Raw genomic sequence first — 17,550 nt, forward strand, 5'->3', positions numbered from 1 at the left:
TTTTGTTGGCTTTTAGCTAAAAACTACTTTACCTTAAAAAAAATAAAAAAATAAAAAAAAATAAAAAAAAATAGAAAATCTAACGACTAAACATATTTTTTAATTGCTTGATCAAATTTAAAAGCCAAAAAACAAACAAAAAGCTATTTGCCAAACACTCTTAATATGCCAAAATTTGGTGCTTTGTACATTTTTTTGTTTTTAAGGAACGGTGCTTAGTACATCAGTACGTAAATTCCCCTAAAACAATTGGTTCAAAAATTAAGTATCAAAATTATTGTAGGTGTATATGTTCGTTTCTGTTAGAAAATTTCCTTTTTGATCTCGAATCAGTTAGATGATGTTGCCTCCTTTGCATAGATGTGTCTCATTTATCTCCCATCCGTGCTCTAATCAATATGTTTGGAACAAATACTTTGACAGCATGAAATGTAATAGATATCAACGAACTTGCACCTATTTTTGAGCTAAACAGCCTAATTAAACCGTATAAGTTCATCTAAAACCGGGAGAAAACACTAACTGCGTAATCTCATGATGACTGACCACACGATACAATCAACCCACCATATATTAAAGTCAATAAATGTTCTTACCAATTGATTTACTAATAAAACAATGCTAATAGTATAGTTGATCAAACTCTCTTCAACGAATTGAAGTTTAATATCTTCATCTATGACATTTTTTTGATTAAATTTTTTTTTACTGGAATTGCATTAATAAATTAAACGGTTTCAATTCTATAATTATCTGAGGATCAAGTAGTGAGGGATGATTATTCCATCCATCTTCCCCTAGTGTGATCAGAGTTCGATCCTCACCCTATCCCTCGTGTGATACGAGGGATACCACATATCTTATCAAATAAAAAAACTGTTATTATCAAGTGTGAATAGGCATAGAGTTGGCATAAAGTGGTGGTCCTAGTAAAAGATTGTACGATTGCAACTACTCACGAAGTCATTATATTGTAAATTTGTAATGCATAATAAGGAAAGCAACTAGTAGTACTATGCTATTTTTTTGGCATGAATCTATTTTGTTTTGTGATTTAAATCTTACGTTGTGACTATTATACACCATCAAAGATATGTATCACTATGACACTATTACTTGTTCGTTCACATGACAGATATTTTTCTCAAGGTGGTATCGATCATGCCAAAAATTAAAGAAGAGGGGAAAAAAAAAAGGTAAAGTTAAGACAATGATATATAATTATTTCATTGCATGCCACGAATTATGTTGACGAGAAGTTACAACCATAAACGTTCCGCACATTTTTCTCAAGTCGATCAATTCCAGTCATTCTCTCTATTATGGGTGTGGGGTGGAACAAGTGTGTTATTACCTTAAATTTTACTGTAGGGATCGTTGAAATTTTATAGGTAAGTTGTCTTGTGATTAAGAAAGTGGCGACGAATAAGTAGTGTATGAAATATATGTACTAAAATATCTCATATTTTAATAAAGTTTTAAAATGTAGTCGTAATTGAGTTTGTACGTGATCAAACAATGCCTCGAAGAATTATCCAATCTACTGATTTAATCTAAGTCTCCATAGAAATGTTATTGTTAAGAAGAAAAACCTATATTTCAATTTCCTTCAAAAATATACTTATAATACTATAGGGAAAACTCATGAAATTTCTAGCTAGATTAGATATACTCTTCTTTCTAACTAGAACAATTGTCCTTGGCTTTTATAAAACTAGTGGCGATTGTGGTATACTTCGGATATCATTATAAGTGTGTATATATTGTGATATAAATATATTACTAGTCAAAGTGGGAAGCTCATCCCTTTAAGTTTGTGTTTGGGAACAAAAATGACTTGGGAACAAAAATGACTTCTCCATTTTTGCTTTATGTTTTGTTTACGTGCGCATTTTTTAATATGTATTTTTTATATTTTTTCATCATGGAACAAAAGATAGCTATAGATAAATAAATAATAAAAAAAAAAATGCACATTAACAATAGAGATAACCCATTTTTTAAGGTAGATTTGAGGTGACTTTTTTAAAAATTTGATCATAAATAAGTTATTGTACTTAAATAAGGTAAACTAAACATAACCTTAGTACGGCATTGACGAGGGTTTTCTCGAACCTCCACATCAACTCCACATCGGAGGCTGACCTATGTTCTGTAGCCTCGTGGGGGTGATATTTGTCACCAACCCAAAACACAAGATCAAAGTTCATAAGTGACAAAAACTGAGTTCTTGACAAAAATAGGATGGTTTTCATTTTATGAAGCTTGTTAGCCATTTGATAAAGACTGTTATAAGTCCAGTGCAGAAGAATTTGATTCATTACTCCATTATTCAAGTCTAGCCAATCACACAACTAAAAACAACATATTGGGTATTCTTAACTCTACAAATGGGCCAATTGAAAACAAAAGGTACTTTAAAAATTCATACCCAATATAGGACTATGTCTTTTATCGGGTGGGCCAGAATTTTACTAATGGGCCGGTTATTGGGTTACAATGCAACAAACTTGTTAAATGCAGTCTCCGAACCCAAAATCAAGGGACCTTTTTAATTTTAGACTTATTTTTGTAAAAAAAAAAATATCACGAACTTGTAACTGATTGTATATAGGCCCTTAGTTTTCGAGTTTTCGATAATACACCTAGGCCTCGTTGGTACTTGATAGTTTTACTCAACTATATGTACGTACTCGTACAGTCGTACTGTCGTACATAACAATTTTAGCTGGCATGTTCATATTGTTTAAAAATCAACATTTTCGTGTGTAGTCCATACTCCGATATGCCGGTTTTGTGGGTAGGTACGAGCATCAAGCTCCCATATCACCTCAATATTCATCGGAAAGACCACAATAAGAAGAATTTAGCTGGTGTATTTTTCAACTCTCATCTTCTTTTTTCTTTGACAATGGGCTTGGTTTGCATGTAACGAATCACACATTAGAAATCGATTAGTTTAGGGCTTGTTTGACATCAGTTTTGGTTTTCAGTTTCCTTTTTTTTAAAACCAAAAACAGGAAACAAGAAAAGGGTGTTTTCACTTTTCTGTTGTCAGTTTTCAAAATTATCATAATTTTAATAAGTTTATATAATTTTTGATTTATTATGGGACACATATCATATACTTTTGGAAAACAAAAAACCAAAAAACAGAAAACCACAGCAATGCCAAACGAACCCTTAGCAATTTAGCTGTTACCATTATTGGGATTTGCATTGGTAAAAATAAATATTATGCGACATTGAGAACTTTATTACTACCTCCGTTGCATATTATTTGCAACAAATAAAATATCAAATCGTTGCAAATAATATGTAACGGAGGTAGTAATTAACAAGTACCTAAGTGCGTACTGTATGTAATTAATCGAGCAATAATCTTTTTCGAATTAAAAGATGTTCTAACTTTCAAGTGGCTAGTTCCGTGACCTAATATCATATTGAAACTCTAAAAAGAGTTGTATCCAATAACTTTTTATACCCATCTATTTGGGCATGTACTAGTGTACCACTAGTATTGTCATTTGTCAATATCATGGGCTCCCATGCATGCATTTTTTAGTATAACGAGATCGAGTTGTTTGCTCGTTTTTGAGGTATCTTCTATTTGTGTATTATGCGACTATATGAAAGGCCTCATAATCTCACATGTCATTCCCAACTGTCTTTAATTATATGTTTATGACTTAATGTAGATAGACATTTTACTAAGTCGTATTTTGTTATTTACCTTTGAGATTCCACCATTACGATGCAAGCTACCTAAATTAAATTTTTTTTTACATGAGATACGTATATCACTCGAAGGGGATCGAAGTTACATGAGATAATTACCACATGTATCTGATAAGATATGTTGAAGAAAGTGCGTTTTGGTAATTATATGTTTAGACAAGATTTTGCTATTTATGTTTAGCTTGTTTTGACTTATTATAATATAGCCACATATAATATCAAGTTCAAATAAGATATAATAAGCTCAAATTATAAGTTGCACAATAGGTACATACTACCTCTGTTAATTATTATATGCAACAAAGGGGTATTATTTGTGAGACATAAAATATTCCTTTGTTGCACATAATAATTAACACAAGTAGTAAATAAGTTTTAGAAATACAACAAAAACAAAACAAAAATAAAATAGAAACTGCGTTAAAATAGAGAGCATGTCAAAACTTATAAGATGGTAGTGCATATAGATGAACTAACCTAATGTTGACTTAACAACGACATTAATAAGGCTAATCAAGGTAATAGCCCTTTTTTTTTTTTTTTTTTTACACACAAGTTGCCAAATCAACGACATTTATTTTAAATTATGATCATCTCCAATGGTGAGACTCAAGTGAGTATTTTTATGAGAAAGAGAGTATTTTTTGCAATGTATACCAATAAGTTGGTATCTAAACTTAACAACTCCCAAATAAAGTTGCTAAGTTTAGATACTCAACTTTGAGTCTCCTTTGACAAAAAGTGTGGGCCCCTTGTTAATATTCTAATACATTTTGTAATTTATTTAAGTTTTACCTTTTTTTTAATCTTATAATATTTGATAATAAAAAAGAAATGGATTTGATGAGTCATAAATTGAAAGTGACATTTGTATATTTTAGAGAGTCTCACCATTGAGAAATTAGGATTCACATGAGTTGCTAAATTGAGAAGTGAGTATGGTATCACCATTGAAGGTAAAAAACAACTCATTTTGTATTTCAATACTCAAACTTGAGTCTCACTATTGGAGATTGTCTTAAAATTTAGGACCATCTTCTTTCAAAACTCGATGTTTAGTCTTACAACAGTTACCAACCAGCACGAGATCACGAGTGCTACGTACTACTCTGATCCGTATGTACTATAACTTCGATCTATAACGATAAGGTTTATAAGACTATAACTATGAATAGTCAAATGTCGTTCACTATTGTGAATTCTACGGACTTTCGTCCCACATAAAGACAACATAATTTAACACTAGATTTCCCATAGCAAGAAAGTCCTGCATCAACAATTAACGTAAGACTACCAGACCACTATTTCCATATGCATTTAGAAACGCGCAAATTCATCGTTTTTAAAAAGTTAAAAGATAAAGGAAACAAAAAAACGCGCAAATATTAAGCTTAGCTAGCTACTAATTTTAATTTATTTTTTGTTTCCTTTACTGATTATATAAAGTAAAGTTCTTCAGGTTGATGACCTCAAAGTCTTTAACACAGTGCTAAGTCACTATTTTGGCTTTTGTAAATTTTGGTCAGCAAATATACATTAGCCCACGTGTTTGATAAAAATAAGCTATCAAGTTATCAATGATCAGTGTATGGTTGTTACAGACGTGAGTAACTTGCATCATAAAGCTATTTTGCGGAAAGAACATACTATACAAATGTAAAAAATATAAAAAAACGTACTATTAATTAAAATGTAAAAAACATATACCTAAAGTAAAAGGAACATGTTTGCACCAAAAAATAGTGAAAAAAACATATGTTCATATTCTTTGATTGTCAATGTAATGTAATTTTATTTGTGATATAATGTTAATTCATTGCTTATTGTGTATTTTTTTTTAATTTTGTTTTAAAATTATGGTAGATATAAAAAATAATGTTCATTACATAATATTTTCATGTTCTTTATTAATATTACAAATGTTCTTTAGAAATAAAAAATTAAATATTAAAAAAAAAACATAAAATTGGATGTTCTTTACAAAACATATTCATGTTTTTTTTAATATAAAATAACTATTTATTTTTTATAAAATATCTAGATGTTATTTCCGCGTTTTTTATCTGTACAAAGCAAGGTACAGGCTGTTGTACCTTAAAATTTTCGATAAATGATTTCTATTGTAGATTATGTTGCTTCTCTGAGATATTACACTCCGATACATCAAGATATGACCCCTTTATGGACAACATATTTTCTATTTTTTTCAATTTTTGATAATTTAAGTTACAGTATTGTGTGTAGCCGTTCCTAATTTTTTCTTATATTTTATCTTTAAAAAAAATGATTTCAATTTTTCAAAACGCAAAAATTACGCAAATATGTTCAATGTTACGGAGTACTCCGTAGTATGTAGCTGTATTTTCCTATGCATGCCATTAGAGCTATCAAAAGTTGACCCGACCCGAAATACCGACTCAAACCCGATTATTAACCGACCTATTTGAACCCGAAAAAATGGTGACCCAAACCTGACCTGAAACCAACCCTATACCCGAGTTGACCCGAGTATGTGAGACCCGAACATGAATTGATCTGGAGATGACCCGACTCAAATGTAATCCGTAAATTATTGACCTGAACCGAACCCGACTTGAACCGAAATTGTCCCAAACCCGTTTTAACCCGTCAAAACCCATATTTTACCCGGTTTGTTACTAACCTGACTTGAATTCAACACGACCTGTTCCTAACCCGATCCGAATTTAACCCAACCTCTAACAAACCCGACATGAGATCAACCCGACTTGTTATTGACCTGACCCAAATTCAACCCAACTTGTTATTGACCCGACCCGAATTTCACCAGACGTATTATTTAACCCGACCCAAAAATTCAACCCGATATGTTACAAACACGACTCAAAACCAACACAACTTGTTATTGACCCGACCTAAATTCAACCCAAATTGTTCCTGAACCGATTTCAAATCACTTTAAATGCAATTTAGACCACCTTATTATTGTTGATCAAAGCATTTTGTCTAGGGAGACTAAGTCGGTCCATGCCAACAAAAGAAAGGAGCATCATCCTCAAATAAGAGTTAAATACATTTATTGTATGGTCAAAGGAGATAATTATCTTCCTAAATTATAAACTATAGTTCCCTAGTATATTTCCATATATATTATAGTCAAAGGAAATAATTAGCTTGATAAATATAATAATTATCTATTTATAGTTAGTTGAACCCGAATATGACCTGACTTGGAAATGACCCGACCTGATTATAACCTGAAAATTATTGACTTGAACATAACTTGACCCGACTCCGAGAATGACCCGACTTCGAAATGACCCAACCTAATTATAACCCGCAAATTATTGACTTGAACTGCACCCGACTTGAACCCGAGAATGACCCGACCTGATTATAACCCGCAAATTATTAACTTGAACCGAACCCGACTCAAACCCGAGAATGACCTCACCTGATTCTAACCTGCAAATTATTGACTTGAACCGAACCCGACTCAAACCCAAGAATTACCCTAACCCGTTAAAACCCGTGAAAACCAGAATTAAAACCGACCTATTGTTCACCCAACCCGAATGAAACCTCACCTGTTATTAACCCGACCAAAACTCGGTAAGAATTATGAGCCAATGTCACCTGATTCAAGCATGACACAACCCTAACCCGACCCGCATAGGTTATGGATTAATCCAAATTGAGCCGACCCACTCTTGCCAACCCAAACCCGACCCGTTTACCCGAATTGACAACTATACCCGAAGCCCCCACATTTTCTCAAAAAGCGTGGATATTAGCCTTCAATTTTGGAATTTTTCAACTTTTTTTCACCCGAAAAAAAAAATTGCCGAAATGTTTACCATGGTCCCTAATATCCTCCGGGAGTCTAATTGGGTGGGTGGAATTATCCAATTTGCCTTTAAAAGACCAATTTACCGGTTTACATCTTGCACCGATTTCATTAACTCAAGCTTACCATGAACATTTATGACAACATATAATGATCATATATGGATCCAAACGGCATTATATGACCCCGAGATGTATCCCCTAAACTCTCAATTCTTTTCGACACCGTGCCCAGAAACATTCGAAATTTCTCAAAAAGCGTGGATATTACATACCCTTCAATTTTGGAATTTTTTGACTTTTTTTCGCCTGGATATAAAAATTCCCGAAATGTTTACCATGATCCCTAATACCCTCCGTGATTCCAATTGGGTGGGTTGAACCATCCGATTTGCCTTTAAACGACCAATTTTCCAATTTACAACTTTCACTGATTTCATTAATTCAAGCCTACCACGGTCATTGATGACAACATATAATGATCATATATGGTTCCAAACGACATTATATGATTCCAAGATGTATCCCCTAAAATCTCAGGCCTTTTCGACACCGGGTCTCAAAACCTCCAAAATTTCTCAAAAAGCGTGGATATTAGCCTTCAATTTTGAAATTTTTTGACTTTTTTTTCGCCCGGAATCAAAAATTGCCAAAATGTTTACCATGGTCCCTAATACCCTCTATGAGTCCAATTGGGTGGGTGGAACCATCCAATTTGCCTTTAAACGACCAATTTACCAATTAACAACTTGCACCGATTTCATTAATTCAAGCCTACCACGAACATTTATGACAACATATAATGATCATATAAGGTTCCAAACGACATTATATAACCCCGATATGTATCTCCTAAAATCTCAAGCCTTTTCGATAATTGGCTCCGAAACCTCCAAAATTTCTCAAAAAACGTGGATATTAGCGTTCAATTTGTAATTTTTAGGCCTTTTTCGCCCGAAATTAAAAATTTCCGAAATGTTTGACATGGTGCCTAATACCTTCCGAGAGTCTAATTGGGTGGGTGGAATTATCCAATTTGCCTTTAAACGGCTAATTTACCGGTTTACAACTTGCACCGATTTCATTAACTCAAGCCTACCACGAACATGTATGACAACATATAATGATCATTTATGATTCCTAACGAAATTATATGACCCCGAGATGTATCCCTAAAATCTCATTTCTTTTTGTCACCAAGCCCCGAAACCTTCGTAATTTCTAAAAAAGCATGGATATTAACCTTCAATTTTAGATTTTTTTTGCACGGAAATAAAAATTGCCGAAATGTTTACCATATTCCCTAATACCCCCCAGGAGTCCAATTGGGTGAATGGAATGAACCATCCAATTTGCCTTTAAACGACCAATTTACCGGTTTAAAACTTGCATCGATTGCATTAACTCAAGCCTACCACGAACATTTATGACAGCAAATAATGATCATATATGATTCCAAACGACATTATATGACCCCAAGATGTATTCCCTATAATTTAGAGACTTTTAGACACCGTGCACCGAAGACTCCAAATTTCTCAAAAAGCGTGGATATTAGCCTTCAATTTTGAAATTTTTTGATTTTTTTCGCCAGAAAATAAAAATTGCCGAAATGTTTACCATGGTCTCCAATACCCTCTGGGAGCCCAATTGGGTGGGTGGAACCATACAATTTGCCTTTAAACGACCAATTTTCCGTTTACAACTTTCACCGATTTCATTTATTCAAGCCTACCACGACCATTTATGACAACATATAATGATCATATATGGTTCCAAACGACATTATATGATTCCAAGATGTATCTCCTAAAATCTCAAGCCTTTTCGACACCGGGTCCCGAAACCTACAAAATTTCTCAAAAAACGTGGATATTAGCCTTCAATTTTGGAATTTTTTGGCTTTTTTTCGTCCGAAAATAAAAATTGCCGAAATGTTTACCATGATCCTAAATACTCTTCGGGAGTCCAATTGGGTTGGTGGAACCATCCAATTTACCTTTAAACGACCAATTTAATTACCGGTTTACAACTTGCACGGATTTTATTAACTCAAGCCTACTATGAAAATTTATGACAACATATAATGATCATATATGGTTCCAAACGGCATTATATGACCCTCAGATTTATCTCCTAAATTATTAATACTTTTCTACACCGGGCCCTGAAACCTCTAAAATTTCTCAAAAAGCGTGCCTATTAGCCTTCAATTTTGAAATTTTTTGTTTTTTTTCGCCCGAAAATAAAAATTTCCGAATTGTTTAACATGGTGCCTAATACCCTCCGAGATCCAAATTGGGTGCGTGGAACCATACAATTTGCCTTTAAACGACCAATTTACCGGTTTACAACTTGTACCGTTTTCATTAATTCAAGCCTACCAAGAACATTTATGACAACAAATAATGATTGTATATGGTTCCAAACGGCATTATGTGACCCCGAGATGTATCTCATAGAATTTCAAGACTTTTCGACACCCGGGCTCCGAAACCTACCAAATTTCTCCAAAAGCGTGGATATTAGCCTTCATTTTTTGGAATTTTTTGACCTTTTTTTGCCCGAAAATAAAAATTACCAAAAATGTTTTCCATGGTCCGTAATACCCTTCAGGAGTCCAATTGGGTGTGTGGAACCATGCAATTTTCTTTTAAATGGCTAATTTGCCGGTTTACAACTTGTACCAATTTACCGGTTTACAACAGCCAATTTAATTAACTTGCCCCAAACCCGACTTGAACCGAAATTAATCAAACCCGTTTTAACCCGTCAAAACCCAAAATTAACCCAACTTGTTAATATCCTAACCTGAATTCAACCCGACCCGTTCCTAACCCAACCCTAATTCAATTCAACCTGTTACAAACCTGACCCGAAATCAACACGACTTGTCATTGAAGATTGAATTGACCCAAATTCAACCCGACTTGTTATTGACCCGACCCGAATTTTACCATACCTATTACTTACCCAACCCAAAAATTCAAACTGATCTATTACTAACCCGACTCGAAATTAACACGACTTATTATTGACCCGACCTAAATTCAACCCAAATTATTTCTGACCTGATTTCATATCACCTTAAATGCAATTTAGACCACCTTATTATTGTTGATCAAAGCATTTTGTCTTGGGAGACCAAGGCGGTCCAGGCCAGCAGAAGAAAGGAGCATCATCGTCAAATTTAAGAGTTAAATATAGTATATATTTGTTGTATGGTCAAAGAAGATAATTATCTTCCTAAATTATAGACTATAGTTCCCTAGTATATTGTCATATATATTATAATCAAAAGAAATTATTAGCTTGGTAAAAATGATAATTATCTATTTATAGTTAGTTGAACCCGAATATGACCTGACTTGGAAATGACCTGACCTGATTGTAACCTGCAAATTATTGACTTGAACATAACCCGACTTGAATCCGAGAATGACCCGACTTGGAAATGACCCAACCTGATTATAACTCGCAAATTATTGACTTGAACCGAACCCGACTTGAATCCAAGAATGACCCGACCTGATTATAATCCGCAAATTATTGACTTAAATCGAACCTGACTCAAACCCGAGAATGACCCGACCTAATTTTAACCTGCAAATTATTGACTTGAACCGAACCCTACTCAAACTCGAGAATTGCCCTAACCCGTGAAAACCCGAATTAAACCCGACCTATTGTTTACCCAACCCGAATGTAACCCGACCTGTTATTAACCTGTCCCAATCCCGATAAGAAGTATGACCCGACGTGACCCGGTTCAAGCATGACCCAACCCTAACCCGAGCCACATAGGTTATGTAATTAATCTGAATTGACCCGACCTGAGTTAACCCGACCCAAACCCTACCCGTTTACCCGAATTGACAGCTCTACATGCCATGATGCCAATAAGACTTTTTACTATTTGACTATTAAATGAATTTCCTTAAAACCATTTTACGTAATCTGTTACGGAGTAATTTTTGTTATACATAAGTGAATAACTACGAACTATTATTTGTTATTAAAAGTTATTCAAACTCTCTCAAACCTTTAATTACTTTGTCAAAATTCTTAATATGATTTCTATAATCTTCAATGTTTAAATAACGTACGGATATGTTTTTTCATGTAACAATAAAAAGTAATGCATTCAAAACGTAAATCCTTAAATTAATCATTGAAATAAGCTTTTACACAACCCATCCATTTTAATAATTTGTTGTTTTCTACTTTTCTAGTTTAGTAATTAAAGACTAAAAGTCAAAAAAAAAAAAAAAAAAAAAAAAATGTTTGAGACGAAAAAAGCACAGTTAAACGGAGTACTATTACTACGATATGATTTATTAGTCAAATATGAATAACTAACTTTTTTTCGAAAATTCAAAATTGGTTATTTTTTTCTTCACCGTAGTTACTCAGGATTGGAGTATGTATGTATTGGACTTGATTTAGTTGAATATTATGCAGCTTGCCGTGCTCAAAGGGCATCAAACTTTAGACTAGAAAAACATTGGACTTGTGTCGTATGCATTATATTATATTTATTGGAATGCTTTATGTTTATGCAATACTAGTAGTACGTCTATAATTTAACTTCCACGGTGGTTAGGAGACACAAGCACCAAAGCTAGCTTTTGCATTATTCCTTCCAACCAGCTGCATACTTCATCAATTCTTAAGATGATGCACACAGTGTAGTGCAAGGATGATGTGTTTACACTCCAAATCAATAATTGTCTATTTTAATACGTTTTCAACATGTTATATTATAATTTTCCCGTCTTTAATATAACTAACATCTAAGGGTTTGTTCTCTTCAACTTAATTTCAGTTCAGTTCAACTCCAATCAGTTCAATTTAGTTCAGTTCCTAATTTCCTTCTCTCATAAAAAATTCATTTCAGTTTGATTCAGTTTAGTTCAGCTCCAATCAGTTAAGTTCAGTTCAATTCAATTCAGTTGTTTACAGTTAATCACAACAACCCTAAGGATATTTACGTGTAAGGACGACCTTAACAGTTATAAAGTTGTAGCCTTACCTTTTACATCCAGATGGCACGTAAAAGTCGTAATCGATCTATGCAATATACTACGTATGCAACTAGCTACGACTTCTCAATATTTCACTGTATTAAGCTACATGTGGATAGTCAGCTAAATGCAGAGTTTAAACCAAATTATAGAAAAAAGCAAACATAATAAAGATCATTGCTCAACTAGCCTTGTATTAGTTGTATATACAGTACTTCCCAATTAAAAGCAGACCATAATATGATAGACAAGATAGTACCAAGGCAAAATTGCAAGGTGTTAATAATCCTATTCAATAATAAAACTTCGACAGCTCATAGATAGCTCAAACTGTTTTTCACTTGTTTAGTGACAAGATTGTTTAAGTCTGGCCTAGCTTTGAGGGACAATAATTAACGTACCATTTTTACTAAAACACAGTCGATTTATGTAAGAATTACGTTACTTTGCTAAGATTCTCTTGCGCTCATATATATATATATATATATAATGATCGTAGCTTCTTTATATGATACTTTGTATAGAGAAATAATTTAGGAGGGAGCCTTAATTTATCTTCTTGATAAATAAAAATCGTTCATATATCTAGTGATATTTCTGTAAATAAATTAATAATCAGCATGATGTTTTCGTAAATAAATCAACATTATGAGATCTGCATATAATAAACGTTGTTGACTTATTTACACAAATACCACTAGATTAACACTACTTTTTTTTGTTTATCATGAAAATAAACTGGTATTTTCTCATGATTTTGAAATAGCGATTTCCTTTACATAAAGACATATTCGTAATTTGTGGGTGTTAACTAATTAACTACGGAGTTTTTTTTTTCTTTTTTTTTTTTTTGAAAACAACTCGGAGTACTTCGTGATAAGCTATTTGGATTATTTCCTTGTCGAGTACGGAGTACTTAGATATACTTATAGTAGACATAATATAGAGCGACCCACGAAGTAACGTGTGACTGGCCTTATCCTAGTTGCGATCCACTAGAGTTGTGAAACTTCAAACTAGTGCCCTCTATCAAGTCCATGTGAACATCGAGTAACTTAACTGTATTAGTAAAAAGGATACTTGAAAGATCAACAATAATCATTAGATTTTACTTTATTATTTATACTAAGGCAATTAGCCAACAAGTATATATGATCATCAATGATCTCTATGCATATAAACTTTAACAAGAGTAGAAAATTTGCATTTTGCTGCAATCTACTTGCAACAAGACTGTATCACATCAATTAATTGCAATCCCCTTCATTTCTAAGAAGTTCGTTGACTTTATTAAGTTTGTAATAATCTGTTAGCTGCTCTCCTAATATCTTTATCATTTTCTAATCTCATAATTTAACTAAATACATATAGTAAGAAAATATATCCACTAAACCATACTTACAAAATATATACGATCTTTTTAAAAACCTTTTAAAAAATACTCCGTACTAGTATTAGACAATTTGTTTTGAAAAGAAGAAATAGTCCATATGACGTAACTCCGTAGAGAGTTGTAGAGATAATGTTACAAGACTTCGTACTCTTTAGCTTCAAAGTCCTTGCAAAAAGGATTAGTATAGAAAGATTATAAATTAATGATAAAAAAAATAAAGGTAAGCAATCACATAGTTGTGAGTGAAGATATAGTTAAGATATAAGAATCAACATTTGATTTCATGCCAATTTCATTTCGTAGACCAAGGCAGAGTCACGCCCACACGCGTAGTACCCCTTTGACCCTTTGACTTTTTGACCCCCCCTTTATTACTCTTCAAAGTTCAAACCTATAAAGAAAATAAAAAACTAATTAAATAATTAATAACCAATCCAAAAGTACTTAAAAAGAAACAAGGGCGAAAGCAGAAAAGTCACACTTTCCTCCCTTCTTCCTTTGGCCGGTGCTCCTTTCCTTTATAAGAGCCGCCCTTACCTCTCTCTCCTCCAAAACAAAAATCATTCATTCATTAATCACTCCATTTCTTCATTTACTCAAACACAACCATATATATTTTCTAATATTGCTTATATCTCTTAATTATTCGTACTAATGGGTATGGATATCGCCCAAGAACAAGTCTGCAACAATACATCAACATTACTCGAATACGCGGCTTCCGACGATGTTAGCAGCTTTAAACTCGCGGTTGAGTCGGGTGGTGTTCCGATTGATGAGGTGGGTGTTTGGTACACTCGCCGGATTGGATCCAGCAAAATGGCTTACGAAGAGCGGACACCACTTATGATAGCTGCTCAGTTTGGTAGTAAAAATATTCTTGATTTTGTACTTCAATTTGGTGGTGAATCGGTTGATGTTAACCGTGTTTCTGGGTCTGATCGAGTTACCGCCCTTCACTGTGCTGTGGCTGGTGGTTCTCACAATTCTCCTTATGTTGTTCATCGCCTTATCTCGGCTTCTGCTAACACCAACATCGTTGATGCTAACGGTATTATTTCTTAACTTTATCAATTGCTTGTATTATTATTATTATTATTGTTATGGAATATTTTTATTATTTGTCTTCTTTTGAATTAGAGATTGATTGTTTTTTTCGGTTGTTGTTGTTTTGTTCAGGTAATAGGGCATCTGATTTAATCCACATGTTTCCGAAAATACCCTCGAAGCAGAGTTATAAGCAGCAGCTTGATGTTTTGCTGAAATCTGGGTATTCTGATTCTGATTCGGGTTCAGTTTCCGGGTTCAGTTCCGATTCGGAATCCGATTCCAAGAAGGAGTTTGCGGTTTCCGAATTGCCGGATATTAACAATGGAGTTTACGGGAGTGATGATTTTAGAATGTATTGTTTCAAGATAAAGCCGTGTTCGAGGGCGTATACTCATGATTGGACGGAGTGTCCGTTTGCTCACCCCGGTGAGAATGCAAGGAGGAGAGACCCGAAGAAGTACCAGTACACTTGCGTGCCGTGCCCCGAGTTCAAGAAGGGGAGTTGCAAGAAGGGTGAGGATTGTGAGTTTGCTCATGGTGTGTTCGAGTCATGGTTGCACCCGGCACAGTATAGAACCCGTTTGTGTAAGGATGAGATTGGGTGTGCTAGGAAGGTTTGCTTCTTTGCTCATAAGAGGGAGGAGTTGCGCCCTGTGTATGCTTCTACTGGTTCCGCGATACCTGATGTGAGTGTGTCGTCATCTCCTAATGGTGGGTTTAGTTGTACATCCACTCCTCCGATGTCCCCTTCATTTGCTCCGCTTTCCCCTGGTAACGGAGCATCAGCGGGTGCAGGAGGGATGTATCAGGGGAAGTCGGGTTTCGGTGTCACCCCTCCTAACCTACAATTACCTGGTAGTAGACTAAGGTCTAGCTTTAGTGCTAGAGATGTGGAGTTGGAAAGAGAGCTCATCAAAATCGAGTCGCAGCTCATGAACCAACAACATCAATACCAGCATCAGCAACAACACCAGCAACATCAGCATCAGCAAGTTCTTTCACCTAGGCCATCTCCTAGGTGGAACAACAACAACAACATGGGCAGGGCTAATGACATGATGCAGGCTACTAATCTCGAATCAGCTTTTGCTTCGATCAATGTAGCAAGGAAAATGTCACCCCCAAGCGTGTTAGATTCGCCACTGAACTCACCAAGGAAGTTATCACCTCCAAGGGCTCTTGACTCCCCTAAGTCAATGGCTGCAGCAATGCTGAACTCGCGAGCTGCAGCCTTTGTTAAGCGAAGCCAGAGCTTCATAGACAGGACAGCACCAGGATCACCAATGGGTGGTAATATGTCTAGTCCAATGTCGACCCCTATGTCCAATTGGGGCTCGCCGAATGGAACATTGGATTGGGGGATCCATGGAGAAGAGTTGAACAAGCTAAGGAAGTCGAATTCATTTGGGTTTCGTGGTGCCAACAACAATGCAAATGCCACTAGAACTTCCCCACCCGGCTTCAATGAGCCGGATGTTTCTTGGGTGAATTCTCTTGTGAAAGACGAGGCTGGTGCCGGGTTTTTGGGAGCAAGGTCGCAGAGTTATGGTCGTAGTGGTGCAGGAAATGATGCTCAGGGTCAGGAAATGTGTTTACCATGGGAGCAAATGTACATAGAAGAGCAGTTGGTTAATTGAAGAGGATTTAGGCCTATGCTAACTAAACTATTGAATTCTATTATTTGAATTTATTGTTATATATAGTATATGTTAAGGATTAGGGGAGCAAAATTCGATTGAGGGAAGATCAGATTCAAAGAATTTTAAGGGATTTTCTCTGATTGTATAGTAGTATTAATCAAAATCTATTCATTTCATTGTTTTTCTTTTAGAATAAGGATATTTGATATGTTTGTAGGACAATTCTTTCCTCTCTCAAAGAATTTGATTGTTTATCTTTTGTTAGTAATGTGTTTTATCAGTATAATTATCTCTTGTTATCATTATACCTTATATAAACACATTGATCAACAGTTATATATACAATAAGCAAGAAGTTCTCTTATTTATGAAGTTACTACCTTTTTTTATTCTTTTGAAAGTCAAATGTAGGCATTTTTGGAGTTATTGATTATGTCACCAAGCAATTTTTAAGAATTGGTTGACAAGCAAAGATGATGAAAGCTTATGAACTACATCCCTTTATGGTTTTAGGTGGGTTCAAATTTAGAATCTTGATAGTTTAATGCATACTAGTATCTTCCATATCCTAAAAGTTCTATATCATTCTTAAATCCATTAATATTCTTTGGTCAATGGAACACACATGATAGTCAATAGATAATTTTCACGAAAGCATAGTTTAGTTTAAAATGGCATATTACTAACTTCGTTAAATATCAGTTTGACGAAATGCAAATGATAAGTTGACGATAGTAGTTATGTTACTCGAGTATAAAAATTTATATTTTGTTAACATCCCATGGACACATTGATGATCCTCATCATTTCCTAATCTTGTTTTGTTGTCAAAACTGGTTCCATTAAGCTAAAATCCAACACATTCCACAAATTCGTAGAC

General features: G+C 34.4%; 1 protein-coding gene across 1 annotated transcript; it reads left to right on the plus strand.

Annotated features, from left to right (window-relative positions):
* Positions 1-14,446: 14,446 nt before the first annotated feature.
* On the plus strand, positions 14,447-16,938 carry LOC145642412 (zinc finger CCCH domain-containing protein 29-like). Its single transcript, XM_081693591.1, has 2 exons — positions 14,447-15,031; positions 15,160-16,938. The coding sequence occupies exons 1-2, from the start codon at positions 14,635-14,637 to the stop codon at positions 16,665-16,667; spliced, it is 1,905 nt and encodes a 634-aa protein (XP_081549717.1). The 5' UTR covers positions 14,447-14,634; the 3' UTR covers positions 16,668-16,938.
* The last annotated feature ends 612 nt before the right edge of the window (positions 16,939-17,550 follow it).

The sequence above is a fragment of the Chenopodium album genome, chromosome 8, assembly GCF_948465745.1.
Source record: "Chenopodium album chromosome 8, dcCheAlbu1.1, whole genome shotgun sequence".
NCBI classification, from domain to species: Eukaryota; Viridiplantae; Streptophyta; class Magnoliopsida; order Caryophyllales; family Amaranthaceae; genus Chenopodium; species Chenopodium album.